The sequence below is a fragment of the Penicillium antarcticum genome (genome assembly GCF_028974205.1).
Source record: "Penicillium antarcticum strain IBT 31339 chromosome Unknown utg000001l_segment0_segment0, whole genome shotgun sequence".
NCBI classification, from domain to species: Eukaryota; Fungi; Ascomycota; class Eurotiomycetes; order Eurotiales; family Aspergillaceae; genus Penicillium; species Penicillium antarcticum.
Genome location: NW_026695299.1, coordinates 2,163,956 through 2,191,353, shown reverse-complemented (window position 1 = coordinate 2,191,353; position 27,398 = coordinate 2,163,956). Strand labels below are relative to the sequence as shown.

At 48.5% G+C, this 27,398-nt stretch overlaps 11 protein-coding genes across 11 annotated transcripts; 5 read left to right on the top strand and 6 right to left on the bottom strand.

Annotated features, from left to right (window-relative positions):
* Positions 1-273: 273 nt before the first annotated feature.
* On the top strand, positions 274-1,164 carry N7508_000809 (60S ribosomal protein uL23; the record flags this gene model as incomplete). Its single annotated transcript, XM_058458894.1, has 4 exons — positions 274-298; positions 613-662; positions 739-1,025; positions 1,077-1,164. The coding sequence occupies 4 exons, from the start codon at positions 274-276 to the stop codon at positions 1,162-1,164; spliced, it is 450 nt and encodes a 149-aa protein (XP_058325116.1).
* Positions 1,165-1,925: 761 nt separating this feature from the next.
* On the bottom strand, positions 1,926-2,335 carry N7508_000808 (Tim10/DDP family zinc finger protein; the record flags this gene model as incomplete). The annotated part of the gene is made up of 2 exons (XM_058458893.1): positions 1,926-2,092; positions 2,236-2,335. The coding sequence occupies 2 exons, from the start codon at positions 2,333-2,335 to the stop codon at positions 1,926-1,928; spliced, it is 267 nt and encodes an 88-aa protein (XP_058325115.1).
* Positions 2,336-2,611: 276 nt separating this feature from the next.
* On the top strand, positions 2,612-3,214 carry N7508_000807 (BUD31 family protein; the record flags this gene model as incomplete). Its single annotated transcript, XM_058458892.1, has 3 exons — positions 2,612-2,783; positions 2,878-3,008; positions 3,071-3,214. The coding sequence occupies 3 exons, from the start codon at positions 2,612-2,614 to the stop codon at positions 3,212-3,214; spliced, it is 447 nt and encodes a 148-aa protein (XP_058325114.1).
* Positions 3,215-3,812: 598 nt separating this feature from the next.
* Positions 3,813-5,906, bottom strand: N7508_000806 (forkhead box transcription factor; the record flags this gene model as incomplete). The annotated part of the gene is made up of 1 exon (XM_058458891.1): positions 3,813-5,906. The coding sequence occupies one exon, from the start codon at positions 5,904-5,906 to the stop codon at positions 3,813-3,815; it is 2,094 nt and encodes a 697-aa protein (XP_058325113.1).
* A 1,418-nt stretch (positions 5,907-7,324) lies between these two features.
* N7508_000805 (aspartate kinase) lies at positions 7,325-9,060 on the bottom strand (the record flags this gene model as incomplete). The annotated part of the gene is made up of 4 exons (XM_058458890.1): positions 7,325-7,422; positions 7,504-8,753; positions 8,812-8,892; positions 8,951-9,060. The coding sequence occupies 4 exons, from the start codon at positions 9,058-9,060 to the stop codon at positions 7,325-7,327; spliced, it is 1,539 nt and encodes a 512-aa protein (XP_058325112.1).
* A 753-nt stretch (positions 9,061-9,813) lies between these two features.
* N7508_000804 (C78 family peptidase) lies at positions 9,814-11,464 on the top strand (the record flags this gene model as incomplete). Its single annotated transcript, XM_058458889.1, has 6 exons — positions 9,814-10,299; positions 10,350-10,817; positions 10,866-10,897; positions 10,947-11,104; positions 11,169-11,373; positions 11,422-11,464. The coding sequence occupies 6 exons, from the start codon at positions 9,814-9,816 to the stop codon at positions 11,462-11,464; spliced, it is 1,392 nt and encodes a 463-aa protein (XP_058325111.1).
* A 382-nt stretch (positions 11,465-11,846) lies between these two features.
* Positions 11,847-12,566, top strand: N7508_000803 (nucleoside triphosphates FAP7; the record flags this gene model as incomplete). Its single annotated transcript, XM_058458888.1, has 3 exons — positions 11,847-12,029; positions 12,163-12,311; positions 12,365-12,566. 3 exons carry the CDS (start codon positions 11,847-11,849, stop codon positions 12,564-12,566), a joined length of 534 nt encoding a protein of 177 aa, XP_058325110.1.
* An 81-nt stretch (positions 12,567-12,647) lies between these two features.
* Positions 12,648-13,468, bottom strand: N7508_000802 (non-canonical purine NTP pyrophosphatase; the record flags this gene model as incomplete). Its single annotated transcript, XM_058458887.1, has 6 exons — positions 12,648-12,716; positions 12,770-12,831; positions 12,885-12,921; positions 13,042-13,120; positions 13,169-13,242; positions 13,298-13,468. 6 exons carry the CDS (start codon positions 13,466-13,468, stop codon positions 12,648-12,650), a joined length of 492 nt encoding a protein of 163 aa, XP_058325109.1.
* A 342-nt stretch (positions 13,469-13,810) lies between these two features.
* N7508_000801 (type V myosin) lies at positions 13,811-18,803 on the bottom strand (the record flags this gene model as incomplete). Its single annotated transcript, XM_058458886.1, has 6 exons — positions 13,811-14,129; positions 14,181-14,254; positions 14,305-18,163; positions 18,216-18,405; positions 18,461-18,593; positions 18,669-18,803. 6 exons carry the CDS (start codon positions 18,801-18,803, stop codon positions 13,811-13,813), a joined length of 4,710 nt encoding a protein of 1,569 aa, XP_058325108.1.
* Positions 18,804-19,424: 621 nt separating this feature from the next.
* Positions 19,425-20,888, bottom strand: nap1 (histone chaperone NAP1; the record flags this gene model as incomplete). Its single annotated transcript, XM_058458885.1, has 5 exons — positions 19,425-19,478; positions 19,530-19,870; positions 19,922-20,623; positions 20,699-20,778; positions 20,842-20,888. The coding sequence occupies 5 exons, from the start codon at positions 20,886-20,888 to the stop codon at positions 19,425-19,427; spliced, it is 1,224 nt and encodes a 407-aa protein (XP_058325107.1).
* A 1,408-nt stretch (positions 20,889-22,296) lies between these two features.
* On the top strand, positions 22,297-27,258 carry N7508_000799 (uncharacterized protein; the record flags this gene model as incomplete). The annotated part of the gene is made up of 21 exons (XM_058458884.1): positions 22,297-22,391; positions 22,447-22,486; positions 22,535-23,071; positions 23,122-23,463; positions 23,510-23,644; positions 23,695-23,761; positions 23,812-23,943; positions 23,992-24,341; positions 24,402-24,547; positions 24,596-24,703; positions 24,752-25,052; positions 25,105-25,258; positions 25,307-25,639; positions 25,688-25,770; positions 25,821-25,952; positions 26,019-26,251; positions 26,302-26,425; positions 26,476-26,521; positions 26,572-26,722; positions 26,773-26,921; positions 26,972-27,258. The coding sequence occupies 21 exons, from the start codon at positions 22,297-22,299 to the stop codon at positions 27,256-27,258; spliced, it is 3,945 nt and encodes a 1,314-aa protein (XP_058325106.1).
* Between the last annotated feature and the right edge of the window lie 140 nt (positions 27,259-27,398).

Genomic DNA, 27,398 nt, shown 5'->3' with positions numbered 1-27,398 from the left:
TGTTGTTGGAAGTCTGATTATACAAAGTGATTGAGATTCTCCTGCAAAGAAAAGCTGGTGGAGAAAAGCCCAAAGACGCCAAGATTTATATGCGGTCTGATTGGATGGTATAATGACAATACCGTATTGGTATGTAAACCAAAACCACTGACTCAGCACCCGTTCAGATCACCTGACCCACACAGCGCTAGGGTTTTCGCTAAGCGAATACACCTCCAAATCTTCGATTCCCGACACTGTGACAAGCATCATCGACAGCGACCGACGACAGCCATGGCCCCCTCCGACAACAAGACCGGTACGTTGAAACAAACATTCCTTGGTCTTAAATTGCGCTCCCAACATTGCCAATTGTGAATTCGCCGTGTGGACGTGGACAACGATTTCGATATCTGGATTCGAAAATTTTACGACATTTCAATATTGTGTTGCAAAGCACCGGGAATACTGGGAAACACACTTGCATTGCTATCGAACATGTCAACGAATCTCATATATCAACTTCGTCTCGTCTAGAACCTCACGCTCGTCCAAACGGCGAATTTCGCAAACTGGCACACGACCTAGACAATTTTTTCTTGATCACCAGGCTAACCGGCTTCCTCTATACAGGCAACAAGAAGGCCAACGCTGCCGCCAAGGCGGTTGCCAAGGGCGCCTCGGTACGTAACGCTGCAAGATGAAGCAGACCAAAGAAATTTCTTTTGGAGCCTATCGCTAACGCGGTTGTGGCAACAGCTTCACAAGTCCCGCAAGGTCCGCACCTCGACCACCTTCCACCGTCCCAAGACCCTCCAGCTGTCGCGGTCCCCCAAGTACCCCCGCGTCTCCATCCCTCATGCCCCCGCTCTCGACTTCAACAAGGTCATCCTGTACCCCTTGAACACCGAGAGCGCCATGAAGAAGATCGAGGAGAACAACACCCTTGTCTTCATCGTCAACGTCAAGTCCAACAAGCGTCAGATCAAGATGGCTCTTAAGAAGCTCTACGATGTTGACACCGTCAAGGTTAACACCCTTGTCCGGTATGTTTTCCCAACCTTTTGCGCTGTATGATCTTAACTAATTTGAAATAGCCCCGACGGTACCAAGAAGGCCTTCGCTCGTCTCACCCCTGATGTCGATGCTCTGGACATTGCTGCCACCAAGCTGGCCATTGTTTAGATAAAATTCACGAATGGATTTGTTTGGGTTTTGGCGAACTGTGTTCCCACCGGGGTCTAAAATACCAGCCAGTGTTCCTCGGCTGTCCTGCAGCATCGAGTGCTGAATGATCAAAAACTTCATACCCTTTATGCGTGTTTCCTGAATATAGTGGACTTTCGTCCTGTGGGCCATGGCATTTGAGCTCAAATTGTAGACATAACAGTGTAGTGTAAAGTAGGTTGGCCATAACGTTTTTTATGTCTGTGTGCTGGCGCATGAGTTACCGCTATTATAGTTAAATGCCCATAGGACCAAGGTTTCGAGTATAGATGAGGTCGCCTTGGCCATCTTTCCTAGTTAAACTTGGTTCCCACTGACCTATAGCTTGACAAGAGGTAGTTCTACGGTCTTGCATGGGTCTCCTTCAAGTTCTACTAAATATTTACTGATTCCAATCTCAAGACAAGATACACCTGACCATAGATGGGCCCCATACTCGCTGCTCCAAACCAAAGAACAGGTACAAGTACAAGATAGTATCGTTCATATGTTGACTCTAGTATACAAGTGGTGGTTTTGCAATCCATCCATCAATCTATATCCCAAACCAATACCGGAAGCCGTAGCCAGTAGAACCCAGCCAAGCCCAACCCAGATACATGTACCAGGTCATCACTATCATACAGATTTCAAACAATGCAATGGGATTCCATCACATCACAGCCGGATAGATAAAGGAACATGCAGGAGCAAAGAGAAGATCAACATCGCAGTCACATTTAGTGGCCGCGCATGTTCTCCAGCTTCTGCAGGATGGACAAGCTTGTGTCCATCCACCGGTCAACGCAGTTCTGTGCGCATGCCTCCTCAGACTTGTCGAGGGTGCCGGAGGTGATCTTGCTGGTGATGCACTTTTGCCAGCAGACCTCGTTCAGGTGGTGGACGGCTAGAGGGTTGGTTGTTAGTGATGGGTACTATAAGGGAGGGAGTGTGGAGAGTATGTAGCGGATCAATTGGATTTTTTACACAGATAGTGCGTGAATCATAGACCACTGTAGATATCTGATTGTATGGATGGAGTGGACTCACTCTGTTGGATGTTGCCCTTCTGAGCTTCGTTGTTCAGGACCTGGTTGAGCTCCTTCTTGTCGTTCTCGGATAGCTTGGTAAGATCGAGTTGGGTCTCCATTTCGAATGAATGTGAGGAATAGAATTGAAGGGAAAGAGGTAACGTTATATGGCTTGTGAAGATGAGATAGACGATGCCGTAGCTGGACAAGTCGCCGTTCAAAATCAAAGGCGGTGGCGGATGGCACAAAAATGACGCGCAGTTTTCCCTATCGATAGCCAACTTGGTCCCTCGTCTTCTTTCTTCCAAACGAAGAATGCTTGTCTCGCTTTAATTCACTTCTGCTCTACACTTGCATTTCCTCCTGTTATACCCTCCACCTCCTACATCGCCACCATGCCTCCAATTCGCACCTCTCGCAATCGCAAACCACCACCCGCCGGCTTCGATGATATTGAAGATACCCTACTGGAGTTCAGCAATAAGATGAAGGATGCCGAGAATGCGTCGCATGAAGGAAAGAAGAAATACGAGGTGCTCTGGCCTATTTTCCAGATTAGCCATCAGCGTACGTTGCTGCCCCGCCACTCAACCAGAACACTAGCATCATGCTCCCACCCTCATATTGAATGCATTTTACTGACATTTGGTTGATTTGACAGGTTCGCGATACATCTATGACCTTTACTACGAGAAAGAGGCAATTTCAAAGCAGTTGTACGACTGGCTTCTTAAGAATGGGTATGCGGATGCCAACTTGATTGCCAAGTGGAAGAAGCAGGGGTATGAAAAGGTAAGTTTCTATTTTGTGCGAGGCTACCTCTCAAAGAAAGTTGCTAACTTATGTGTTTCTAGTTGTGCTGCTTGCGCTGCGTCCAGACGAAAGAGACCAACTTCAACTCGACATGTATCTGCCGAGTGCCCAAAGCGCAGCTCAAGGAGGACCAGACGATTCAGTGTGTCAGCTGTGGCTGTCGGGGTTGTGGAAGCAGTGACTAAATATGGTTATGTTGACGTGGCTGGTGAACTTGTGGCGATTTGGGCATCAGCTCAACGTGATCCGGTGAGCCACACGCATGGGACAAAAGGGTCTACTCGGGCGTTTCGGTACTTGCATGTTCTCTTTTCTGTTTAGGATGCCTGAAGAGGTGACTGTTGATAACCAAACAAGTAATGACTTTCAATTGCTAACTACATTAATTCAATTCAAAAGCGCCGCCAATGTGTCCCCGTAGTTCCCATAAAGATAGCCCCAGCCCCAATATCCCAAATCGTAAAAACCATCGCTTGCTCATGTACATCTTAGCGTCGTCATTAAGGTCGTAACCAGCCATCCCGGGCTCGGTGGAAATGTCAGAACGGCTGCAGTGCAGCCCAACTCCCAAAGAAAAACACCGCCCACAAGACCTTGGAATCACCACCGGGTTTGAACTCCAGAAACAGAAACATCTTAAACAAAATCAGACATGCGGGTAAAAGCAGGAGAACAGGAGGGGGGGATAGTGAGTACGATGCAAGAACGACAAAAAATCAAATCCGATAACACAAAGATGGGCCTCGCGGAGTACCCATCGCAAAAAGAAGAATCATTAGGGTCTCAAAACAAGGTCGTGCTGCTGCGGTTGCCCATTTGGGGCCGCGAATGAAGCGACTTGGGCTTCAGGGTGTCATCTTTGCTTACACCTCCAATCTTTTGGAAGCCTTGCAACAGATCAACACCATCAACTTCGCCAGAACTGTCATTACCCTCGTCGAAGAGGTGGAAAGAGAAGAAATCTTCCTGGCCAGCATCTCCAAACCGGTGGGTTTCCGGGAGCTTGGACGGCGACTCTGGGAATATGGCAGACTTGGATCTGGGGAGTGGAGGTATCCCAAGGCGACTATTGATGTTCACAGAGGTGATGTCAGCGAGAGCAGGATTTCCGCTGTCGGTCCGGACACGCTTCACTGAACGCTTCGCTGGTGATCCATAGGAGATATGGTCTGCGCCAGTGTCCTCGAACACATCAAAAGTCGTATTATAGTGATCATTGGGGGTATAGCTTTCGTCCTGCAAGTTGAACGCCGGGCTCCAAGGGAGTTCCTGCTCCGTAAGACCCAGATGCTTAATAGGCGAATTGACCATTTGTTGGATCTTACGGCGGTGGTTTCGCAGGTTGGTGTTGGGAGACACAGATGGCGGTGGCTTTGCAGGCTTCTTGAACTTGATCACAGGAGTCAATGGAGGCGGCAGCATGCTCACGTATTGACTGCGCAGGGGGGAAGATCCAATGATGTGGTTGGGGTTTTTGCGCGTCGTGGGCTGGCCAGGACTGATGTCATGAGAAGAACTGCGCATGCGCGCAATCTCTTCTTCTGCACGGCCTCGCTTGATGCGCGGGGGCTCGATATCCAAATCGGAGGTCAATATATGACCGGCCTTGTTTGGCCTCATAGCCGACGATTCCAAGGACGAGAAGTAGCCACTATCATTCATCGTGATGGACTTGCGCTTGCGCGGGCGAGGGGCGGGGGTAGGGCCAGATTGAGTAGGTGTAGGTGGAGTGCCTTGACGAGCAAAGCGAGGAGGAGCAATGGGAGGAGACGAGCGGATAGTTTGAGGGGGTGAGGAGCGAGGGACTGCATGTGCAGTAGAAACCGGAACAACATCATCTGCATCATCTTGGAGAGCCGGGTCAGACGCAGGCAGAGTCGCATCGGAGTCCAAATCCGCAACTGGCGGCGGCTTGGGTGCAGGCGCGTGATGTGCAGGGGGAGGTGGCACCATCCATGTGGTAGTGCTGGCGGAGTGCGGTAGACCAAGGTCGCGCTGGGGGATCGAAGGAAGAGGAAGGCTTGACATGGTGGCCCGGCGCACTTGCTTATCCTTGAGGAATTGCGCTTCCATCCCAGGCTCAATCGCCCAGTAGTTGCCCTTACCGGGATCATCCTTGGGTCGCTCTTGCTTGATAAAGGCCTTGTTCAGACTGAGGTTGTGTCGGATGCTGTTTTGCCAACCTGGGTCGCTATTCTTGTAGTATGAAAAGGTATCTGAGATCCACTTGTAGATCTGTGCGAGGGTCAAGCGCCGGTTGTTCGCGCGCAAAATCGACATGCCGATCAAGGTGGCGTAGCTGTAAGGCGGCTTGGTGCCGTCATCTTCAACTGGAGGCATCTCGTGCGGTTCAGGTAGACAGGCAGTCGGCGTGTCATCGCGCTTTTGCTTCTTGTTGGCGCGTTCTTTCAATGGTGCGGCTTCCATCAGTGTGCGCTTCATCGGAAGTTTTGATTCATATGACGGTTCTGGGAAGTCTGCGAAACTGTCATTTGACAATTCTTCTGGGCGGCGGTTTTCTTTTGATGATTCCGGATTGACACTGGAGAAGGTGGTGAAGAGAGCCGAGTGTGGCATCGAGGATTGTGAGTAGAGTGGGAAGGGCGCTTTCTTGGCTGGAGAGTCGGTGGTAAACATGGGAGGAGTGGGCGCAGAGATGGGGACGAAACCGAGTTTTCCGTGGCCCGGATGCGAGCCTTGGGGGTGCAAGCCTTTCGTCGGCGATGGCCTGTGCGAGCGGGAAGCCGGATGGAAAGACGAGTTCTCAATGGGTTGGAGTGGTAGCGGTGAGGGTTGCAGACGGGGCTGCGATCTGATGATCTCAGATGGGGCCAACACTGAAGAAAGGTGTGCGCCCGACAAACGCGTCGATCCCATAATCTAGATGGCGCAAACTCCAAGCAGATGTGTCGCCTGTCACTACAGGGACCGTATGACGCGTCGAAAACAGAGGGCGCGACGGGGACAACAAGGCCAGAGGTCGGTGAAAGACCGAGCGGGTAAGCCAAGACGTGACGAGACTGCGCAGACACTTCCTCCTTGGGCCAATGGCAGATCAAAGGCAAAGACCAAGTTCCTCAGGCCGACATGCAGACTCGTTGGGCCACAAGGCGCTAGGGCAGTTGCGAATCAGGTCACTCAGATAGCAGATGACGGAAGATGTGGAATTGAATTGAGAATATGGACCAATATTGGCGAGTAGGTGGAGAATGAGAATAAGAATGAGGATGAAGATAGACGATGGAGGATAGGTGAAGACAGAGGGTGAAAGTAGGTAGAAGAGGAGAGAGGATACAGAGAGAGTACAGGGCAATGAAGATCAGTAGGTGTTCCAAGGTTGGGACGATCGTCAAGAATGGCGAGCGACTCTAGGGAATTCTCGAGGGCCTAATCATATTATAACTAAAGGGCGAAATCAAGGATCCCGGAATATTCAAAAGGCCTAAATATCCAAGAAAGTGGGCAAAGGCGGGGAGAGGGAGAGTCGAAGATCGAAGTTGGAGTGCGATTGACTCAAATACGTGTCAGGTATGGTCATCCCAGGCACGCGTCACGCGTTTTTGTATTGGAGAGGGGATGGGTCAGGGTGTAAGATACGGTATGGTATCAAGGGATCTCCCTTGCTCATACTTGGTCGATCGGATCCACTGGAAGGTCGAAGTATGTCAGGACTTCACTTCGATATATCTATATTAGTCTATTCTGGAGTATAGTATGATAGTTTAAGACCAAGTATCATGTGCTAGTTCATGTCCTCGTATATTCTTGTATCTTTATATTCTTTTTTTATTCTATTCTTGTTCGTAGGCTTAGTCTTAGGCATGTCGATGTAACCTGAAACTACCCAGGTCAAGCAAATATCCCTTGTTTCAAACTGTCATCCTGCAAGCTGCTAGCTAGCGGCCAATGAATTGCAATGGTCTACAGATGCATGTGCTTAACGCTGCAGGTCCAACGGTATCAGATAATTGAAGATCAGTGGTCTATTGCTTGAATCTAGGGACATTTCCTTGCTTCAATATCAGAAACACCTTGTCACAGATTTCACTATATGCCGGAACGCCTGAGAGTCTGCATCCCTCGATCATGAAACGCTTCATGATATCTATATGAATAAAATGGAGAAAACGCCAAGTTCCATGCATCACAAAAAAAAAAAGAAAAAAGCATATGCTTTGCTTCCCGAGTCCCCCTTCTTTTTTTTGGACTTCCACCCGGGATGCATGCTTTTTCTCTAAATATAATAAAAACCCACGGGATATCTTAAACAATAATGATTCTTTGCTGGCGCAAATTTAATCCAAAAAGGTGAACATGCTCGTATGGATGATGTTCAGGGCACGGTCGGCGTCGCGTTCTTCGATCACGCAGGAGATGTTGATTTCGCTTGCACCTGCGAGGGGGGAAGACCGTCAGCCCCGAATCAAGGGTATGGAGGAAGGGGGTGGGGGTTGGAAGACAATTATTCACTTACCTTGCGAAATCATCTCAATATTCACATTGTTCTCCCCGAGAGTAGTGAACATGCGACCAGCCACACCGATCATATTCTTCATCTGTTTACCCACCAGACTGAGGATGGCCATCTCAGGGATGATGTCAACGGTGCCGTAACGTCCCAAATCATTCAATGCCCCCTTGAGGTCATCATCAATAACCTGATACTCATCCCGTCCGTTTCCGTTCAAAAGGGGCGCTTCTGAATGGAGGGCCAGGGACACGTGGACCTCACTGGTGGAGATCAGGTCAATGGACAGGCGCCACTTGTCCAGTACAGAGAAAATACCGGCAAAGAAACCGTGTGAGAGGGACCGCTTGTTGGAGTGGACGTTGATGACCAAAATCTTGTGCTTGATGGTCACTGCTGTCGGCCGCTTCGGTCTCTGCATAAAGCTGGGGCTTCGCGTGCGGAATAGGCGAGGGTCGTGTCCAGGTGTAGTTCTCTCCAGTTCGGACGTGGAGTCTGGGAAGATAATTGTGCCCCGATTCTTCGGGTTCATGACGTTCTTGATGCGGATGGGGATCTTGGCGCGGATTACCTGTTCCATGGTGAAAGGGTGAATGACTTCGGAGCCATAGAAGGTCAATTCAGCGGCTTCGGCGGGTGTGATGGCAGAGAGCAGACGAGCAGTCGGCACCTTGCGAGGGTCCGCAGTGAAGATGCCGTCAACTTCCTTCCACACCTGGAGCTCCTTGGCGCGGGTTCCAACTGAAACAAGAGCAGCGCAGAGATCAGTGTATCCACGACCAATCTGATCCAGTAGACCACCGGGAATGGTACCAAAGTATCCGGTCATGACTGGTACTCGGTGCCCGCAGGCCTCGACCTTTTTGCCAAAGGCCGTCGCCAAAGTGTTATAAAAGTCCTGGTCGAGACCGTGGTGACCAATTGGGAAATCAATGATCTCGGACAGATCGACATATTGTGAGTCAACCCCACGATCTTGCAGCAGGGCAGCCATCACACGGCAGCTGAGCTTCTCGCCGGTGCTGATCACCTTGTCCACGCAACGTGCGCTGATCTCTCCGAGAGTCTGGGCGGCCTCGAGGACTTTGAGAACCCGATCACATTCTCCACTAATATCCGCGATGACTTGGTCTCTGATTTCGGGTGACTTCACCTGGTCCTGGAGGACTTGGACATGTTCCAATCGAACAGCCTCCACCAATGTTCGGTATTCCCGCGACTGAGAGTTCTCAGCATCCCGTGCGGCTCGCAATAACCTGTTGACAGGTACATTAGCATCTCGAGGTGACTTGCCATGGAAATGTGGTGACTCACCGGTTGGTAGTGCCCTCGGCTTTTGTGGAACTGCTTCGTGCTGAACATACAACAGCGACTCTATTATCCACTAGGCTGGGTCTGGTGAAAGATCTTGGTCAGTAGTGTTCATGTGTATTCGTAAATTGAGTCATCATACTGTACCACCTGCTCAATGATATTGAGAGCAAACTTGCCGACACTAGTGCCACCAAATTTCTGCACAACCCAATTGCTGTGAGCCTGCGAGGCTGAATCTAGGAGAGTCATGATCACGTCAACCCAGGAGAGTCTGTTGTAGAAAGAAGACGGGAGAGTAGTGTAGTTGGAGGGGGGAGGAATCAGCGAAAGCGGAGCCCTACCTCATGCGCCGCCGCATTTGCAAAAAAATTCGTGACTCAATTGGCAATAGAGTTTTACCGCCTTCCTAAAACAGTCAGGCACTAAACGATGTCGGCCACCCCGCCAATCACGCCATCGTCATTGTATTCTCGGAGTAACACTTTTCCTTTATATCCGGATGAAGTGTTGACGTAGCATTCTATTGTTTGTTGATGGTTTATACTATGCCGAGGATCCGAGGCGAGCACATTCTATACATATCAAAGCTCTCTATAACATGTTATTTCATATACTAACTTACCCTTGATTACCGATATCATAGTCATAGGCCATCAGTCCTTCATACCCACCTTTATACAGAGTAGATGTACAAGATTAACTTCCTATTTGAAAAGAAATTTAACCTAAGCACTATAGAACAGGCAATGAAGAGGTCAAGAAGGAAGCCTAATGACTCCTATACATGCACATTTAAGACTAAATGTGGGCCTCGGGAACGGGCGCCGTTCCTCCGTTTAGGCTTTGGGCATCAGATTCATTTTCTATACTTCCGACTGAATATCAACTTTGCTTTTAGTCTCGCATTTGCCATTTTCTTTGCATACCAGTACATGCACTCTGCTCTCTCTTCCACATTGCCTATCAATTCGCGCCTTGTCAGCACTGGATGAAAACTTCATGATGGCCGATCACAGCACACCATCTTGTCCGTTTTGTCCATTCACAGACCAGGACGCTGACTTTGTTGCTCAGCATATCGAATTCTGTCATCCTGAAGTTGGGGCAGCGGGCTTTCTGTTCGACAGCCCCCCTGTCGCGAGTCCGAGGTTGTCACCGTCTGAAGAAGATGTAGACAAGTATGTCGACTGTCCACATGGATGTGGTGAGACAGTGGCAAGTGCTGAACTATCTAATCACTTAGATCTGCATGTTGCTGAGGATATTGCACTGGATGATGCCGGGGCAACGCCAGCACACCCAAATGCAGGCGCTGCACATGAAGATGACCACTTCTTTGACGGGGGTGACTCGTTTGATATATTGGATTCTGGCAAAAGAGGCAAGCGCGGTATGCAGCGAGATGTCTCACGGGCAAATACAGCAAAACCACCACGGCCTCATAGCCCTCCGAGGGCAATTGGCCCTGATGGCGCAATGAGATTAGGAGTGCGTATCACATTCTGATACTCCACAGATCAGTAACTAATCCTTTACAGCGCTCAGAGCTGGGTCCCCATGCCCATGAAAAGAAAATGCCGTCGTGGCTGAGAAAAATGTTAGAGAAAGGAGGTCGCACTTCAAAGCAAACCCAAATTACCTCGGATGGTAAACTGTCTCGACGCGATACAGTGGAAAATGAGACCGACAATTTGATTCCAATCCTTACTCGTTTATGCGAGCAAGACAAATCAGTGAAGCGGGCATTCTTCTGTAGTCCCAAGGTCCGTCATATTTGCAAGATGCCCCGCGAAGGCGGATTTTGTGGCTACCGAAACATTCAAATGCTCGTTTCTTATTTGAGGAAGTCTCGAAGTTTTGGATATGAAAACTTTTCAGACAAGGGCCCAACGATCTTGGACCTACAGGATATGATTGAATCTGCCTGGGATATGGGATTCAACAGTGTTGGGAGAACTGAGACTGGGGGTATCAAAGATACCCGCAAATTTATTGGAACGCCCGAGGTATTTTTTTTTCTCAAATATCTAATGTACCTACTAACCATATTTCAGGCACAAGCGCTATTCCTGAGTCTTGGGATCCCGTGAGTCGTGACTGACATTTCGAAAAGAATCCCGCTAACTTTCGTCCAGGTCTGACGCCAGCAGTTTGTGTGGAAGTAGCGACCTACGCGCCTGTGATGCACTCTACATGGATGTAGCAAACTACTTCAAGTCGGCATGCTCCTTGGAAAATGCAGATACCAAGATCTTTAAGACTGATCTCCCTCCGATATACTTCCAACATCAAGGTGGGCTCAGTTCAATGCATTTGCTCTTATATCAGGTTTCACGGTCTCTAACCCAAAGAAACAGGACATTCCATGACAATTGTTGGGTTTGAGATCCGAGACAATGGCAGTGCCAATCTGCTCGTCTTTGATCCTATGTTCAAGACTTCCCCTGCCATGGAACGTATGCTCGGGGCCTTTGTCAAACCCAACGATCCTACGCGCCTGCTCAAAGCATATCGCAGAGGCACTTCTTATTTGCAAAAGTACAAGATGTTCGAGCTTCTCAAGTGAGTGATCGTTGATCTGTTGTCTTGTATCATACTTACCAATCGCAGATTATGCATGACTACCCCCAACCCCGAGCCCACTCACAAATGAATTCATGATATCTCTAAATGCGAGGCGTCTGTATATAATCATGATTAATGAGAAAAGGCTCCGCTGTGATATAACTCAAACTCGTATTTACACCGCCTAAAATACCGCCTGCCGTACTGTTTTGACAGTCCTCATAGTATATTTCTAACACTGCTCTCTGCTTCATGCTATGTTGAGAGGCATTATTCAAGCTTCGATTGAGGATACTAACATAAAACAAAATAGAACTATATGCGTGGTGTACTACGTATATCAGGATATACCACTTTCTGCCGACAGTAAAATTAGTAAGTTACCCCTCCGACGATAAGATAGTCGAAAATTAAGTTGATCCCATCAGAGACAATTCCAATAAACTACACTACACTACACTCATCCAACCATGCGAACCTCCCCGAACCTGATCATTACCGGTACCCCTGGCGTGGGAAAGACCGTCCATTGCGAGCAACTCGCGCAAGAAATCGGCCTGAAGCATCTCTCCATCAACCAAGTCGCAAAAGACCGCGGTTGCTTCGACGAATATGATGAGGAATTGAAGACCTGGGTGGTCGATGAGGATAAGGTGAGATTGCCCTCTGAGTGGGATGTCTCTGCTGTGGTGTCCTCTGACACCTGGGCATATACACTCAATCACGCCAACCAGCTCCGTCGCGAATTTCTCGAGCCACAGAATGCTAATCTGTTTGAATTTTTAGCTCTTGGATGCCCTCGAAGATGAAATTCCTAATGGTGGTTACCTAATCGACTGGCATGCTTGCGATCTCTTCCCCAAATCCTGGATTGATCTTGTCGTTGTGCTCCGGTGTCCCACTACAGATATTCTATACGACCGCCTGTCCTCGCGGTAAGTCATTGACTATAAGTACCGATACACGGTTGAAACTAAGGTTTTCTTAGGGGTTACCATGATAAGAAGCTTGAAGAGAACGTCGATGCCGAAATCTTTGGCGTCCTACTGGACGAGGCGCGGGAAGCCTTTGACGAGGAAGTTGTGGTGGAGCTGAGCAGCGAGCAGGACAGTGATGTGGAATCGAACTGCCAAAGAATTGTGCAGTGGGTGGAGTCGTGGAAGAAGACGCAAGCGGAAACTGCGGACTGAATCCAACCATAGATATGCTTTGGCTTCATTTCTCATTCTTCTATAAGGTCTATCATGGCCGCGTTATATACCCATGGCGATTTACTGCTGACCTTCAGCTAGCCACTGCTGCAACTTCACTAGCGCCTTGTATCGGTGGGAGATCTTGTTCTGTCCGGTTCTTAATATGAAATCATGAATTGGGGTTAAAGAGGTCTTCTTACCTTGGCCTCCTTCTCCATCTCGGCGTATGTCTTTCCATCATACTCGAAGATAGGATCCCAGCCTGTCATACATCAGAACATGATTTTGCAATAAAACTCTTGGATGTTCACTCACCAAAATTGGTTGGGCCTCTAGGCCGCACAATGGCACCCTGTATATCGCAATTAGACTCGTATCAGTGAATTTCTATAAATGATTAGCTTGCCTCTGTTCTGCCTTGGAAGATAAGAGGCTCCTCGCCAGGTCCCCGGCAAAAGGCAAAGGTGCACACAGCTTCGGCTGTTCTGTCCTCAAATCCGTCAAGCATCTTGTTCAGGCCTTCGAGGCCCAAAGCCTCCATGAATGATTTGCTTGGTCTAATTAGCAATTTGATATAGCAAGTGATATATATCTCTCACATATATGGCCCGGGGAGGCCCTTGAGTGCATGGAACTCAAGAGCAGTGTCCTCGGTCAAGGCAGGTCCATTGATCTGTGCCACATGAGTATATTTAACTTCTAATTGAAGTCTACATGATATAACTCACTGCCTCAGCGGCGCGTTTGGCCTTTTCCTTGGCGATTTCCTCAATGGTTCCCTGGATCTCAGGGACATCAACTTCCTGGTTGTCTACCTCGATAACATTACCAAGGATAGCCCGCACTTCGGACAATTTGTTTTTGTTTCCAGTGATAAAGTTGAGCTTGGTGAGAGTCATTTTGAATGTTGATTGAGATTTTGGTTCGATCTGGTGAGTCAGGTTTGGAGGTTCAAGCATTGCGACGGGTGAGAGGTCGAACTCCACCCCCACCGTCACCGCTCCAATATATATCCGCCATGTTCAACGAAACCACCATTGTAATACAAGTCAGCATGTACATGCCGAAAGAGCAAGAAGGTCAATGTCAAACAGAGTTCTGTTCTGTCTATAGCTAAGACGTCTCATGCAAAACACAAATGAAAATCATCGCATCACTATATCTCAAAAGCCATGAAGAAATCCAGGCAGGTCGTAATCCGTAGCTCACAGGATAGTCTCTCTAATATACAACATACAGATCTATTCCTCAATTACCCCATTGTCCAATTCGAGCTTCTCTTGTTGCGCCATCGCCTGCGCTGACACAATCTCAGCCAGTCGCTTCAGCCGCGGTGTTTGGAGCCAAGATGGGGTATAGGTCTCCAGAGCGGTGATAACACGGGGCTCGGCAATCTCATAGGGGCCACTGTCCTCCATATCGACAGGGGCCAACAGAAGTACATCACTCTTCTCCGTGACACGAGAAGCGACGGCCTTCATGATTTCCCCGTTAATGGGCTGTTCATAGTCTGCAACCAGGTACTGGTTTAGAAGTTTCTGAATCTGGTTTGGTGACAGCCTGGAACGATGTTAATGGATGGATATCATAGACGGCATGGGCCAAACTTACATCCAGCAAATATCTTGAATGATCTCAATATCATTCAAAGTCGCCTTCTTCAGTTGCAGAAGCTTTGTCGCTTGCTGTTATAAACGTTAGCAGGCCAAGACCCAAACAATGGGAAGAAACATACCATAAGATGCTCCAACTGCAAAGTTCCCTCTGGCATGTCGTGGCTCTTGCACCACTCCTCAATCCGGGTGATGTTGTAGTTGATTTGAAGACCACGTTTCCATGAAAGGAAGTTACGCCGCATGAGGAGATCATTAAATGCGGTGACACCAACCAGGCGCAGCAGCTCTGTTACGGTCTGAGTGACAATTGTGTCTTCAAGGTAGAACGCCTTCATAGCTTTGTAGACACCGTTCAAGAGACTGAGAAGGTTGTCCATGCTGTAGGCAGGATTGTTGTTAGAGGGCAAGAGCTTCCCGAGGAAACGGTTAGTTTCGCTCGTAACAAAGCCTGGAAGTGACTGTGACTCAATAATCGCAGGCACAATCATCTTGTAAAGCTTTTTCTTCAAAACCTTCATCCAGGTGTGGTAAATGTTGAATTCCAAGCTCTCAAGGTCGTGCTTGACGATCTCCAGCAGACGGTCGTACTCATAATTCTCAGTTTTCTGAGCCTCGTACCAATCCTCGGCCAGGAAGACAAAGGAGAGCATCTCGTGCACGTTGGACAGCCAGAAGGCTCCAGGATTGATTGCATCATCACCATCGTGCTGCATGACCTCCTGCTGAATGGACTGCATGACATTGGCTAAGAATCGCTCCGACTCCTTGACGAAACCATTGTTCCACATCTCGGATGTGACCAGGTTGATCAAGTATGCTGGGAAGAGAACTTCCTTTTCGGTAGGTGGTGGGGTCGAGCTTGGGAGAGGGATCTTCAGGTTGCGAATCAGACCCATACCGACCTCCTCGTTCAAGTCGTCCTCCTCTGAGAGCAAGTTTTCGAGTTCGTACTCAACAGATTCCGATCCTGGAGAGATCACTGCGTTCTGACGAGCGGCCATGGAACCAGGTGTGATTGCCATTGATACGGGCCGAGGATTGTAAGCACCGCTGAAACGATCCGTCTCAATCTTCTCGGCGCCAGCGCTGCGTCTCTTTGGCTTGGGCTTCTTCGAGGACACCAGGTTGATCAATGCCGGCGCAGGCGCTTGGACTGCGCCGCCGTTTGGAAGATCGCCATTGACTCCGTTGACCGGTACAGATCGCTTGGCAACCTCGAGCTGTTCCTCAAGCTCCGAGATGCGCTGGCGAAGGCCAGTTTTGTCTTTCTCATGATCGGCGTCAATAAGCTTGAGGCGCTGAAGCTCCTCGTCGGCGGCCTGTAAAGCCTCCCGAGAGAGTCTTTCTTCTTCTTGAAGGCGTTTAATGTTGGCTTGAGCCTCGGTATAGCTTTGTTGTAGCTTAGCCATCTCCTCTTCGATGGCCTCTAACCGGGCTGCAGTGATGCCAGCCTGGTTTGCTTCGGCTTGAAGCTCCTTGGTGCGAGCCTCCAGTGTGTTATGACGACTGCGCCACGACTTCAATTGAGTATCATAGTTTTCTAACTGCGAAACCAAGGTCTTGTTTTCAAGCTTGAGAGATTGAATGATCTGAGTCAACTCAACCACCTTGTTCTCGAGTTTATACGAAATTTGCTTGAGATCGCGTGCATCCTCACGGAGTCGCTTGTAGGCATTTCTCGCCTGTTTTCCTCTCCAAAGGTTCTGAACAGTGATAACCTTACGACGATACTCTCTCCAGGACCGCAATTGACGCCATGAACGGAATGCACGTTGAATGACCTTGGCTGCGTTCCCATGAATAGAGTCCATAATATTTCGCCGACAAAGGAATCCCTTGGCAATGGACTGGAACAAAATGAAGTTCTTGCGAATCTGAGTGTATCGCTTCTTCTCCTTCTGGCCACGCCAGACCCGCTGAATCGTGGTAGCAGCCTTGGTGCGGCGGATTTCCTGGGCGCGCTGGCGTGCCAGGAATCCTCGAATAAAGGCCTGAGTGGTGAGAATAGATTCGCGAGCATCGAGGTAGCGGCGGCGGTAATACTTGGCTCGCAGGTTCTTCTGGATCATGATGGCACATTCGTTCAGTCTGGAGGTTCTGAGGTTCTCCAAGAAAGCGAGCATACCTGCCCGGAAAAAAATCTTGGTGAGGCCCAGCTGGTACTTGACCTGCTTTTGGTGGCTAGCCTCTCCAAGGGCTTTTCGTAGAATAGCATGACACATCTCTCGGATCTCCGAGGTCCATTGTGAGGAATGACACAACATGTAATAGCGAATAGCAAATTCTTCATAGGTCCATCGAGTTGGGTAACCGGCAGTACTAATTCGAACAGTTTCCAAGACACCGCAGGCCCTCAGTTGACTTAGGACCATGGGTCCCTCAAATTTCCAAGCTTCCTTAGCTTCATTAGGCTTGATGCAGCGGATGTAATGGACCTCAGTAGAATTGATGGTGTGCATCAGCTCAATCAGTGAAGACTTGAAGATTCCTCCGAGCGTGGGTTTGCGGTTCACTGCAACACCGATCCGGCGACCAGGTGCTGCTGCCACAGGTTTGGATGAGACAGAGGCAGAATCCTTTTCACGGACAGCAGCGGCAGTGTCCAGAATCTCCTTAATGAATGGATTTGAAGAGTTGCGCAACACCTCCAAATGTTCATCGGGCACAGTATCGCGGTTCTTCTCAATGAAACCATCGGATTCATAAGTAACATCAACAGCGTAGTGACAAACAGTGAATGCGGACTTTCCGAATCTGGGCTTCTTGTAGAACTTTTGCTTATCGGCGGCAAAGTGATGGTGAAGCTTGGTGACGAACTGCTCATCAGAACCCATGGGAAGTCGAGATTCTTCATCCAAAAGCGATAGTATACCAAGCTTGGCTTCGATCAAATCGATACAAGGCTGGTTATCCGAGAAGTCGATAAAAGTCCAATCGATTTCTTCCCGTACATATTCTTCCTGCTCAAGCTTGAAAACATGCTGGTTGAACTCCTGCTGGAGCTTCTCATTGGCATAGTTGATACAGAATTGTTCGAAAGAGTTTTTGGCAAAGTGTTCAAAGCCGTAGATATCCAGAACACCAATGAAGCACTTGAACTTCTCAAGAACCTCGTCTGTAGCCAGTCGGCGATTGATCTTGTCAACAAGCCAATCAAACAGACTTGAATAAATGAATTTGGCGACTGAGTCTCGGACGACGAGAGCTTGTTGCTGTGTCAAGTTTGAGGTGATCTTTTCCCCGCGGGTGATGAGTTGCTTTTTGACGATCCATCTCGCAAACTCGTTGGCATCAATACCAAGCAGCTCACAAGCGCGCACAAGGGCAGGCTCGGTCGATGAAAGGGACGATTCGGTACGGGTAGCTGTGATCTTGACATTACCAAGATGTAGCAACGCAGCAAGAACGCGGAAAATGCCGGTTTGGTCTTCCGTTGGAACACCGATAGTAGCCAACGACTTTCTAGTGGCCTCAAACTCAGCCTTGTCATCAACACCGTCAATAGTCGGAGTACCGCCTTGATTGAGATACTCAAAGTCCTCGGCAGACAAAAGATTGAGGTCTTGCTTTTCTTGGTCTGAAGCGCCAGCCACAAGCTGGTAGAAGATGTGGTAGTTGCGTTCCTTCAAAGGTTGGAAAACCAACCTGGACCGCTCGAGAAGATAGGTTCTAATTTTGGCACCAATGATATTCGTTCGGTCATCGAACATGATTTCGATATATTTTCCGAAACGGGAGGAGTTGTCATTGCGAGTTGTTTTGGCGTTACCGAACGCTTCCATAACCGGATTTGTTGCCAAAATCTGCTCTTCAGTCTCACTTATGGCATCTGCTCGACTCGTGGTGTACTTTCCGGGCTGGTCGGAAGATTCGCGAGTCGCAAAATAACGCATGATGTATTTCGCGCTCACGGTCTTACCAGCACCAGATTCACCCGATACCACAATCGTTTGGTTCTTTCCATCACGAAGCATGTCACTGTGAAAGATAAATAAGCGAACGAAATGAGAAGGGGAGGGCTGGTCCTTACGCGAATGCTTCCTCTGCAATCGCGAACAGATGAGGTGCCTGGGAGGCACGGTGTTTCCCAGCATAGACTTGCACCATCTGCGGCACATACAGCGAATCGACTCGGGCAAAAGGGTTGGTTGCAATCAGGACAATACCACTGTAGGTATATATCTCCTTCTGGGCATAGCGAAGTTTAATAGCCTGCAGGACTTCAAAGCCGTCAGCTGGGAAGCAGCACACAACATATCTAGAAGCGAGACAAACCAGCGGGTTCGTTCAAATGAGATAGATTCGTCAGATCTTCGCTTGCTTCTAGCATCGCAGGATTCATCAACGGAGGTAGTTTGGGGTTGTTGTCGACCTGCAGTTCTGATTGCGTGGTCTCGACGGTTTTTGTCTATGTATTCGAGTATCATCAGTCGCCATATCCCCAGATGAAAAAAAGACCAGATGCGCATCTAGTCAGACTGACCTCTCCGTTCTCGACCTCAAACACCAGCTGCACCTTCTCTCCATCCACCAGCTTCTCTTTCACCTCGGATGCCAACCATCCCTCCGTTGGGTCGGGCTGCCAGGCCCTTGTTCCAACCTCGTAAATGTGCGCCATCACGGTAGTTCGTTATTCGTGCTGCAAGGAAAGGATATTTGCAAGAGCTCCAGTAATCAGAAAGGGTTCGGGGGCGCCGGGGCATCGAATGGAAAACGAAATCAAGTCCAAAGACAAGAGGGACTCTCCCTCATTTCATGTTCCGGAGAAGAATAGTCAAGAAAAGGATAAGAAATAGAGTGGTTGGTGGAAAGGAAAACAACCCTTGGAGAGACTAACAGCTGGCCATTTAGCGAGAGCCCCTGAAGGAGCTTAGGGAAATATACGGGGGGGGGGGGGCGTCCCCACAACCTGTCACCGCCATCCCTGTTTGACCACCATAATGTTTTACATGTACATAGTTTACATGGTCTACTTGTTTGAACTGTTTCAGGTCTCTATACTTCTGACTTAGACATGGGAAAACATATTCTATCAGCTATTGAGGCCTCTAATCGCCAACTCTCACTTGACAAGAGCGCTGGAGGCGAGAAATTACACACCGATTATGTCAAGTATTGATTGAATATTAGAAAGTAGGAAAGGATCAGAGACAAGACACGCATCAGCGAAAGCATAGCAAAATATCAGAGGGCACGATTTCTGTCATTCATGTTGGGCGTTCACCGTCAACTTTTCTTCTTAGTTTTGCTTGCACTCGGCGGCCTCCTTCTTGGGCTTGGAGGTACCATCATCCTAGAATCAGGTTAGTGTGTATCGAAGATCGTACTGCTTGGGGGACTGTACCTCTTCGTCTGTGTCCTCCTCGTCCACATCGCGGTCTGACCCGTGCTCGTCCTCGTCCTCGTCGTCATCCTCGTCTTCGTCGTCTTCATCCTCAAACTCGTCGGCATCCATATCGTCACCCAGCTCCTCGAACTGAAGAGCCTCGCCGGTGAACCAGTCGATGGCACGAGGAATGAGCTTCTCCTTAATATCTTCACCAAGCTGGTAGTCAAGTTCCAGGCGCTCTTCGATGTCGCTAGCAACGGACTCATCGTCCTCGGTGGGGGGCTGTGGGGGCGAGAAGAAGTTGAAGAAGGACTCGGTGGGCACGCTGATCTTCACAACGCGGGTCTGCTTGGTGTCTGGGGGGACTGTTAGATGATGATGTGAAATACCCGCGATGAGTGACTTACTCTTGTTGCGCTGCTTCTTGCTCTCAAGGCGCAGAGTCAGGTCCTGGTCCTCCTTCCAGTCAATCTGAGAGCCATCGGCGTGGTCGTAGATGAAGTCGCCACCGTATCCATTCTCGTCCTTGTAGAAGTATGACTTGGAGATAGTTTTGTTGGTGAAGAACTCGTTCTCGGAAAATTCGAAAATGAGGCGGAATCCCGGTCGGTCAAGGTACTCCATGCGGATGTCGATGAGGTGCTTGAGGGCCTCCTCATCTCGCTCGGTGATCATCTCAGCAAGAGAAATCTGGTTCTTCATAGCGGAGAGCCAGAACTCAGGAATACCACTCATGGGCTCACCCTCCTCCTTCTTTGGTTCCTCCTTGGTCTCCTCCTCCTCTTCATCCTCCTTGCCGGCCTCAACCTCATCCTCGGTAGGCTCGACACCACCGTTGACTATCGTGGAACGGCGCTGGTACAGCGGGGTGAACTTGCCAAAGAACTTCTTCTCGAGCTCCAAAACCTCTTCCTGGAACTGAGCCTCGAGCTTGGCGTGCTCCTTTTGAAGACCCTTCAGGCCAGCGACACGGCGGCGGACGGATGGGGGGAGAGATTCGATGTAGCCGGATGAGCGACCAACGAGCTGACCCAGCTTTCCCTGGATCATGGAGACAAGGGCAGGGTTGCGGGCGAAGAGAGAGGCAGCGGCGGCATTGTCAAGGGACTCTGCAAAGACACGGTCAGTCACGGACCAATGGCGACCAGAGAGGGGAATATCAAATCCAGGAAGCAGTTACTCACCTTCCTTGATGCTGGAAACGCCAGGCTGCTGGGCGTGAGAGGAGATAGGAGCATTGTTGGCCGGCGTGTTTTGCGGGGTCCTGTTGCCAGTCAGTTTTTTTGCTAGGGTGATAGTAAGAAAAAATAAGACAGGGGGTCCTTACGGTGCGACCGGGAAATCGGCCTTCTTGTTTCTGATGGGCTCAGACATGGTGAATGAGGTAGAGAGGGAGAGATGGGGGAATGAAGAAGAAAGGAAGAATTTGATACTAGTTTTGGGGGAGAGGAGAGTCTGGAAGATGGTGGGATCGTTAGCGCCTCTGGCCGAGGGGCTTGGCGGGACGCGACGGTTCTGGTTGAGAATCGCTGCAAAGGCTGCAAATTCTCCCAACAATACTGTTTGACACTGTCTCTTTCTAGTCTTTGAATTTGATTATCATTTAGCGACTTGGATATCATCTTCAACCATTCCATCCTCATTTTTTTCAATTTTGACCCTGGCCCTGGACCGCAAACTCTCCCTTGTTACCCCTCTTAGGCCCTTGAAGATCTGACTTACAATTTTACCTGCCTAGATATATGTATAAGTGGCTATCAAGATCACTATACATATATCCTAGGTGCTCTCTGAGCCTGGGTTGGAATTGGGGATCGTCCATAACCCCGGATATATTTAGAAACGGTGTTGCACACCGGTAGTTGACTGGATGACGTTCAACGCAGGATGACTATAGGATCACACTATGCTGATATATCACTGTTATGATATGCTGGCTGTGGGATGCAGCATTACCATGACTGACTATCAAACCATCTATCTCAAACCAGAGGGCCTATTTTTCGCGTGTTGTCATGCAATGCAACATTGTTTAATTTGACTAAAAATTTGAACGAATCTGCTCCATATATGGATGTGATTTCTGCAGAAAATTCCCATACTTACAAGCTCTAAACACTTTGAGTCTTATTGATAGACAGGAATCAATGACATCAGCAGTGGCACACGTATATGTATGTAGGCTTAACGCTCATGTACGAACATTGGTATTATCCCTGCAAGATGCCATAAGAGGTCCCCAACAGCCACTCAAACATGACCGACTTGCATTTTGCAAGTAACACCTGAAGAGCAAGCAGATCAAAGCCATCTAACCCCAATGAAATGCACCCTACAGGCATAGGACAGTAAGATCAAATTAACTAGCGAGCTCTGCTAGAGCAGCAAGCTGTACTTTCTGGAGAATAGGGCCGATAGAACATTTCAAACCCCACTTGCATAAACAACGTAATCTATAAGATTGACTGACCAGTTTTAACCAATTCAACTAATGGACTTGGAGACTTGTTGCCAAGCAAAAGAGAGTTTAGCAAGACGAGCCAAAAAGGTAAAGGCAATCCTTGAAGCTGTATGGAATATACTCGTACAAATCTAACATAGAAGCTGTCTGGCATATACAAAGTCCAAGGATGCGAATGCCTTTTCGGGTAATTGTAAGCCATCACATGATGATAAGCTATTCTCCGCGGTGGGACCCGATAAGGTCGATCACACCCTTCCCTTCTTCCACACTGGATCTTCGACCTTTACATGTATTCCTATCCCCAGAGGAACTGAGCTCATGATGGGAAGTCGTCCACATTCCCCTTCGGGGACTGGTCCTGTGGATCTTTCAATGCCTCGGAACGGGATGCGGCGCGATTCCATGCGAAGCAGGTAGCTATTCCTCCGATTGCACCCTATGATGTCCACAATGCTAATGTCCATGTAGCATGAGTGTCGTGTCGGACGTGGAGATGGCACGTAACGAGGTATGTCAAAGACAAATTTCACGCAGATGGTGAGCTAATCAATCTCAGGTTTTTGATGGACCGATCTCGGAAAGCATTCCTTCTAGTGTTGTGTCATTCGCACACCGTCGCAATCGAACAGGCTCTACCGTCAGCTTCACATACTTTCAAGACGGAGAGGACTTCGAGGAGTGGTCGAATGAGGATGCGGTAGAGGAAGAGAGCGAGATCGATGAAGAGTCAGTCCATGCGATGGGCGACGAAGACCTCGAGTCAGCTAGAGGGTCCTTTGTTTCAAAGAGACTATCTGTATCTCGTGACTCTGTCGAGCATCCTCTTCTTTCTCGCTATATGTCGGCAAGCTCCTATGGACATGACCGACGATCCGGCAACAGGCTGAATCAGAAGGTCTATATCGCATCAGAAGATTTGACCGCTGTCTTTGCTGGCTTCTCCACAAGCGCTGGCGGGTTTGCCCTATATGTCGCCCTCTGCATCTTGACTGGTGGCTTTGCCTACCTACTCTTTCGGTGGCTGCCAAGATGGCGGGTTCGATTAATTGGGAAGCCGACTCCCATCGGAAAATGCCAGTGGGTGGCAATCGAGGTGAGGAACTGACACCATTATACTTGAATGAAATTCCTAATGCATGACAGGATCAATGGAATCAATTCACTATACATGAAATCGGCAGCCAAGCCTATGGCCGTCCTCTTTCTACGGTGTTCGCTGATTCTTCGAGTCACACCTATGATGAAGATAGCGATCCGACTATTGATTCACTGCATTTTATTGATTACAGGTACTTGAAGTTCTTTTACCATCCCCTTGAGGATAAATTCTCCTTGATCAATGGCTGGAAAGATCCCTCGTGGACAAATGCCAAGGTCATGCGAGTAGGGTTAGATGCCGATGAGCGAGACAGCAGAGAACAAATCTTCGAGCGCAACGTTATTGAAATTCATCAAAAGACTGTGCCTCAGCTTCTTCTCGAAGAGGTGGGTTTCTCCAACAACTTTGTATGATGGTATTCTAACGAATCAGGCTTTTCATCCTTTCTATATCTTCCAAGTCGCCAGCCTTGTTCTTTGGTCGATGGACGAATACTATTACTATGCCGTCTGCATTTTCCTCATCTCATTTTTCAGCATAGCAACAACTGTGCTTGAGACCAAATCGGTATGCTCTACCCAATAATTGTCTCGCATCGCATGCTAATATATTAGTAGACAATGAGTCGGCTCAGAGAGATTTCTCTTTTTGAATGTGATGTTCGTGTTCTGAGAAACGGATTCTGTAAGTCGATTTGACACTTTGCCTTTATCCAATTACTGACCGTCTTTCAGGGCGATCGGTTTCCTCTCAGGAGTTGGTTCCTGGCGATGTTTTTGAGTTCTCGGATCCCTCGCTTAACCAGGTCCCGTGTGACTGCATATTGTTGTCAGGGGATTGCATTGTGAATGAAAGCATGCTCACTGGTATGTATTATTCATTTGCCGGGTCCTTGGTATCTAACATAAAGACAGGCGAATCTGTCCCGGTCTCCAAAGCACCTCTCACCGATGACGCCCTCAAATATCTTGATCTTAGCACCCCTTCTATACACCCCCAGGTTGCCAAGCATTTCCTCTTCAGCGGAACAAAAGTGATACGCGCTAGACGACCTCAGAATGTTGATGACGATGAAGCAGTAGCTTTGGCAATCGTTGTCAGAACTGGCTTTTTGACAACAAAGGGTGCACTAGTTCGCTCTATGCTTTTCCCCAAACCTTCCGGATTCAAGTTCTACCGGGACTCGTTTCGATACATTGCAGTTATGGGCGTGGTTGCTCTCCTTGGTTTCATTGCCTCGTTTGTCAATTTTGTTCGGTTGGGCGTAAGTCAAATTCGAACAGATAAGCCCCATTTTGAATGCCAAATACTGACCAGAGTATAGCTCGCCTGGCACTTGATCATAGTGCGAGCCCTCGATCTGATAACGATTGTTGTGCCGCCAGCTCTTCCGGCCACACTTACCATTGGAACCAACTTTGCTCTTTCTCGACTGAAGAAGCAGAGTATTTTCTGTATCAGTCCACAGAAGTGAGTTACAAAGCAAGGTATTTCTGACGTGACACTAACATATGTCAGGGTGAATGTTGGTGGAAAACTTGACGTTGTCTGTTTTGATAAAACTGGAACTCTGACCGAAGATGGGCTGGATGTCCTCGGAGCGCGCATCGTAACCCGCGCTCAAAGGTTTGAAACTCCCTAGAAAATTACGTGGCCCTCACTAAGAGTCTACAGGTTTTCCGAATTGCTCTCTGAGACCTCTGATGGTTTCCTTCTCCCTTCTAAGAAGGCAAACTCTGCATATGATCTCGATAAGCAAAGAAAAATCATGTACACCATGGCGACGTGTCATTCTCTCAGGGTAGTGGACGATGAGCTACTAGGGGATCCTCTCGACGTGAAGATGTTCCAGTTCACTGATTGGACTTTCGAAGAGGGAGGAAATCATGTTTCGGACCGAGCCCACAAATACGACACCATTGCACCCTCAGTTGCAAAGCCTCCTCAGCATGCCAATCAAGAAGATACTTCGGCTGTAAGTTGCTCACCCCGCTAAAAAGAAATCTAAAGGCTCTAATCTATCCTAGAATCGCCTGGAGCTCGGAGTCCTACGCAGCTTTGAGTTTGTCTCCCACCTCCGCCGCGCGAGTGTAGTGACCAGAAGATTCGGTGACAACGGAGCAAGCTTCTTTGTAAAAGGTGCACCGGAAAGTATAAAGGATATTTGCGTTCCTGAATCTCGTCAGTAACTACCATTTCTATCCAACTGCATGCTAACTGTTGTTTCAGTTCCCTCGGATTATGAAGATCTCCTGAGTTACTACACACACAAAGGATATCGTGTGATTGCATGCGCCACCAAGTATGAACGAAAGCTTAGTTGGATGAAAGTCCAGAAAATGACTCGAACCGATGCCGAATCAAACCTGGAGTTCTTAGGTTTCATAATTTTCGAAAACAAGCTGAAACCTAGCACTGCCAGTGTGATTTCTGAGCTGAACGAAGCGGGAATACGCAATGTCATGTGCACAGGTGACAATATTTTGACTGCAATAAGTGTTGCGCGCGAATGCAAAATGCTTGGAGCAGATGAACCATGCTTCATTCCCCATTTGATTGAAGGTTAGTTTTACCGCAATATGTCAAATTCAAATCTAATTCAAGATGCAGAGCCCGGTCTTTTTTCCAAAACTTCTCTCATATGGGAAAGCGTGGACAACCCTGATCTTCGATTGGACCCGAGAACACTTATGGTAGAGTACTTCTTTACATATGCTGGAGAACTGGAACTGATATATTGCAGCCTATTGATACCGGTGAAAACGACATTTCCATTCCAGGGAACGCCATCGCCGAGCTTAAGTTCTCTGTTGCCGTGACTGGTGATGTATTTAGATGGATGATCGATTACGGAAACGAGGATGTCCTCAATAAGGTAGGTGTACCCACTCGCTTTATACTCCTTTTATCAATTGGAGCAATCTGACCTGTCTGGCTCTAGGTACTTGTTTGCGGAAAGGTATTCGCCAGAATGTCTCCGGACGAAAAGCATGAACTGGTTGAGAAACTTCAGTCCATCGATTACTGCTGCGGCTTTTGCGGAGATGGTGCCAATGATTGTGGTGCACTGAAAGCCGCCGATGTTGGTATTTCCTTGTCAGATGCCGAGGCGTCCGTCGCTGCACCTTTCACTAGTCGAGTATTCGAAATCTCCTGTGTCCCGACCTTGATTCGGTAAGTTTTATGCGTTGATTGGTGAAGTAGATGTCTAACAATGGTCACAGCGAGGGCCGAGCTGCTTTGGTGACAAGCTTTTCCTGCTTCAAGTTCATGAGTCTTTATTCCGCCATTCAATTCTCCTCTGTCAGCTTCCTCTATACTTCAGGGTCAAACCTGGGTGATTTCCAAGTAAGCAGACCACCATACTCCAAAGTCATCAGATAACTAACCATCCCCAGTTCCTCTTCATCGATCTTGCGCTCATTATGCCAATTGCAATCTTCAGTAAGTGATCCCATGGTTCAAAATTCGTGCTAGTCTAATCTTACTCACAGTGGGATGGGCTGACCCTGCCCCCACGCTATCTCGGAAGCGTCCAACCGCCGACCTTGTTTCACGCAAGGTATTGACACCGTTGCTTGGACATATCTCAATTGTAGTACTATCGCAGCTTGCTGTTTTCCAGACAGTACAATTACAGCCATGGTCGGTGTCCTATAGTCTAATCGTCTTGCGCCGCTTCTAACATTTTCCAGGTTTATGCCGCCGCAGCTGGACCTCGAGAAGAGCAACATTGTCAACTCAGAGAACACAGCTTTGTTCCTGTTCTCCTGCTTCCAGTACATCCTGACTAGTGTCATTCTCAGTGCTGGTCCCCCGTTCCGGAAACCAATGACAATGAATGGTGAAAATCCCATCCCAGGGTGCTTGAGTAGTTTGACTAATTTTCTATAGTGCCATACCTCGTTACTATCATTGTTGATCTCTTCATTTCGGCTTACATGCTCTTCAGGCCTTCTCAATGGGTCGTGGACGTTATGCAACTGACGTCTATGTCTGACGGGTTCCGAAGCTGGTTGGTTGCGCTGGCTTTGGGTGTCTTCGCTCTCGCCTGGATAGCGGAGAAGAACATTTTCCCTCGCCTGGCACAGATACTTGGACATGCTCGTGCCCGCTTGCAGCGAAACTATCACAAGAAGCGTCGCATGTACAAGGTGCTGTTGGAGGAAATGCGCATGTAATGCACGCTGTCGAAGGGCTCGCACTGTACTTATAGCAGTTACACATAAAGTTGTAGATAGAGGATTTTAGGCTCTCTACCCAGCTAACACGGGCCTAACCCTTGTGCCCATAACAAAAATGAAAGAGAAAGGGTATGATA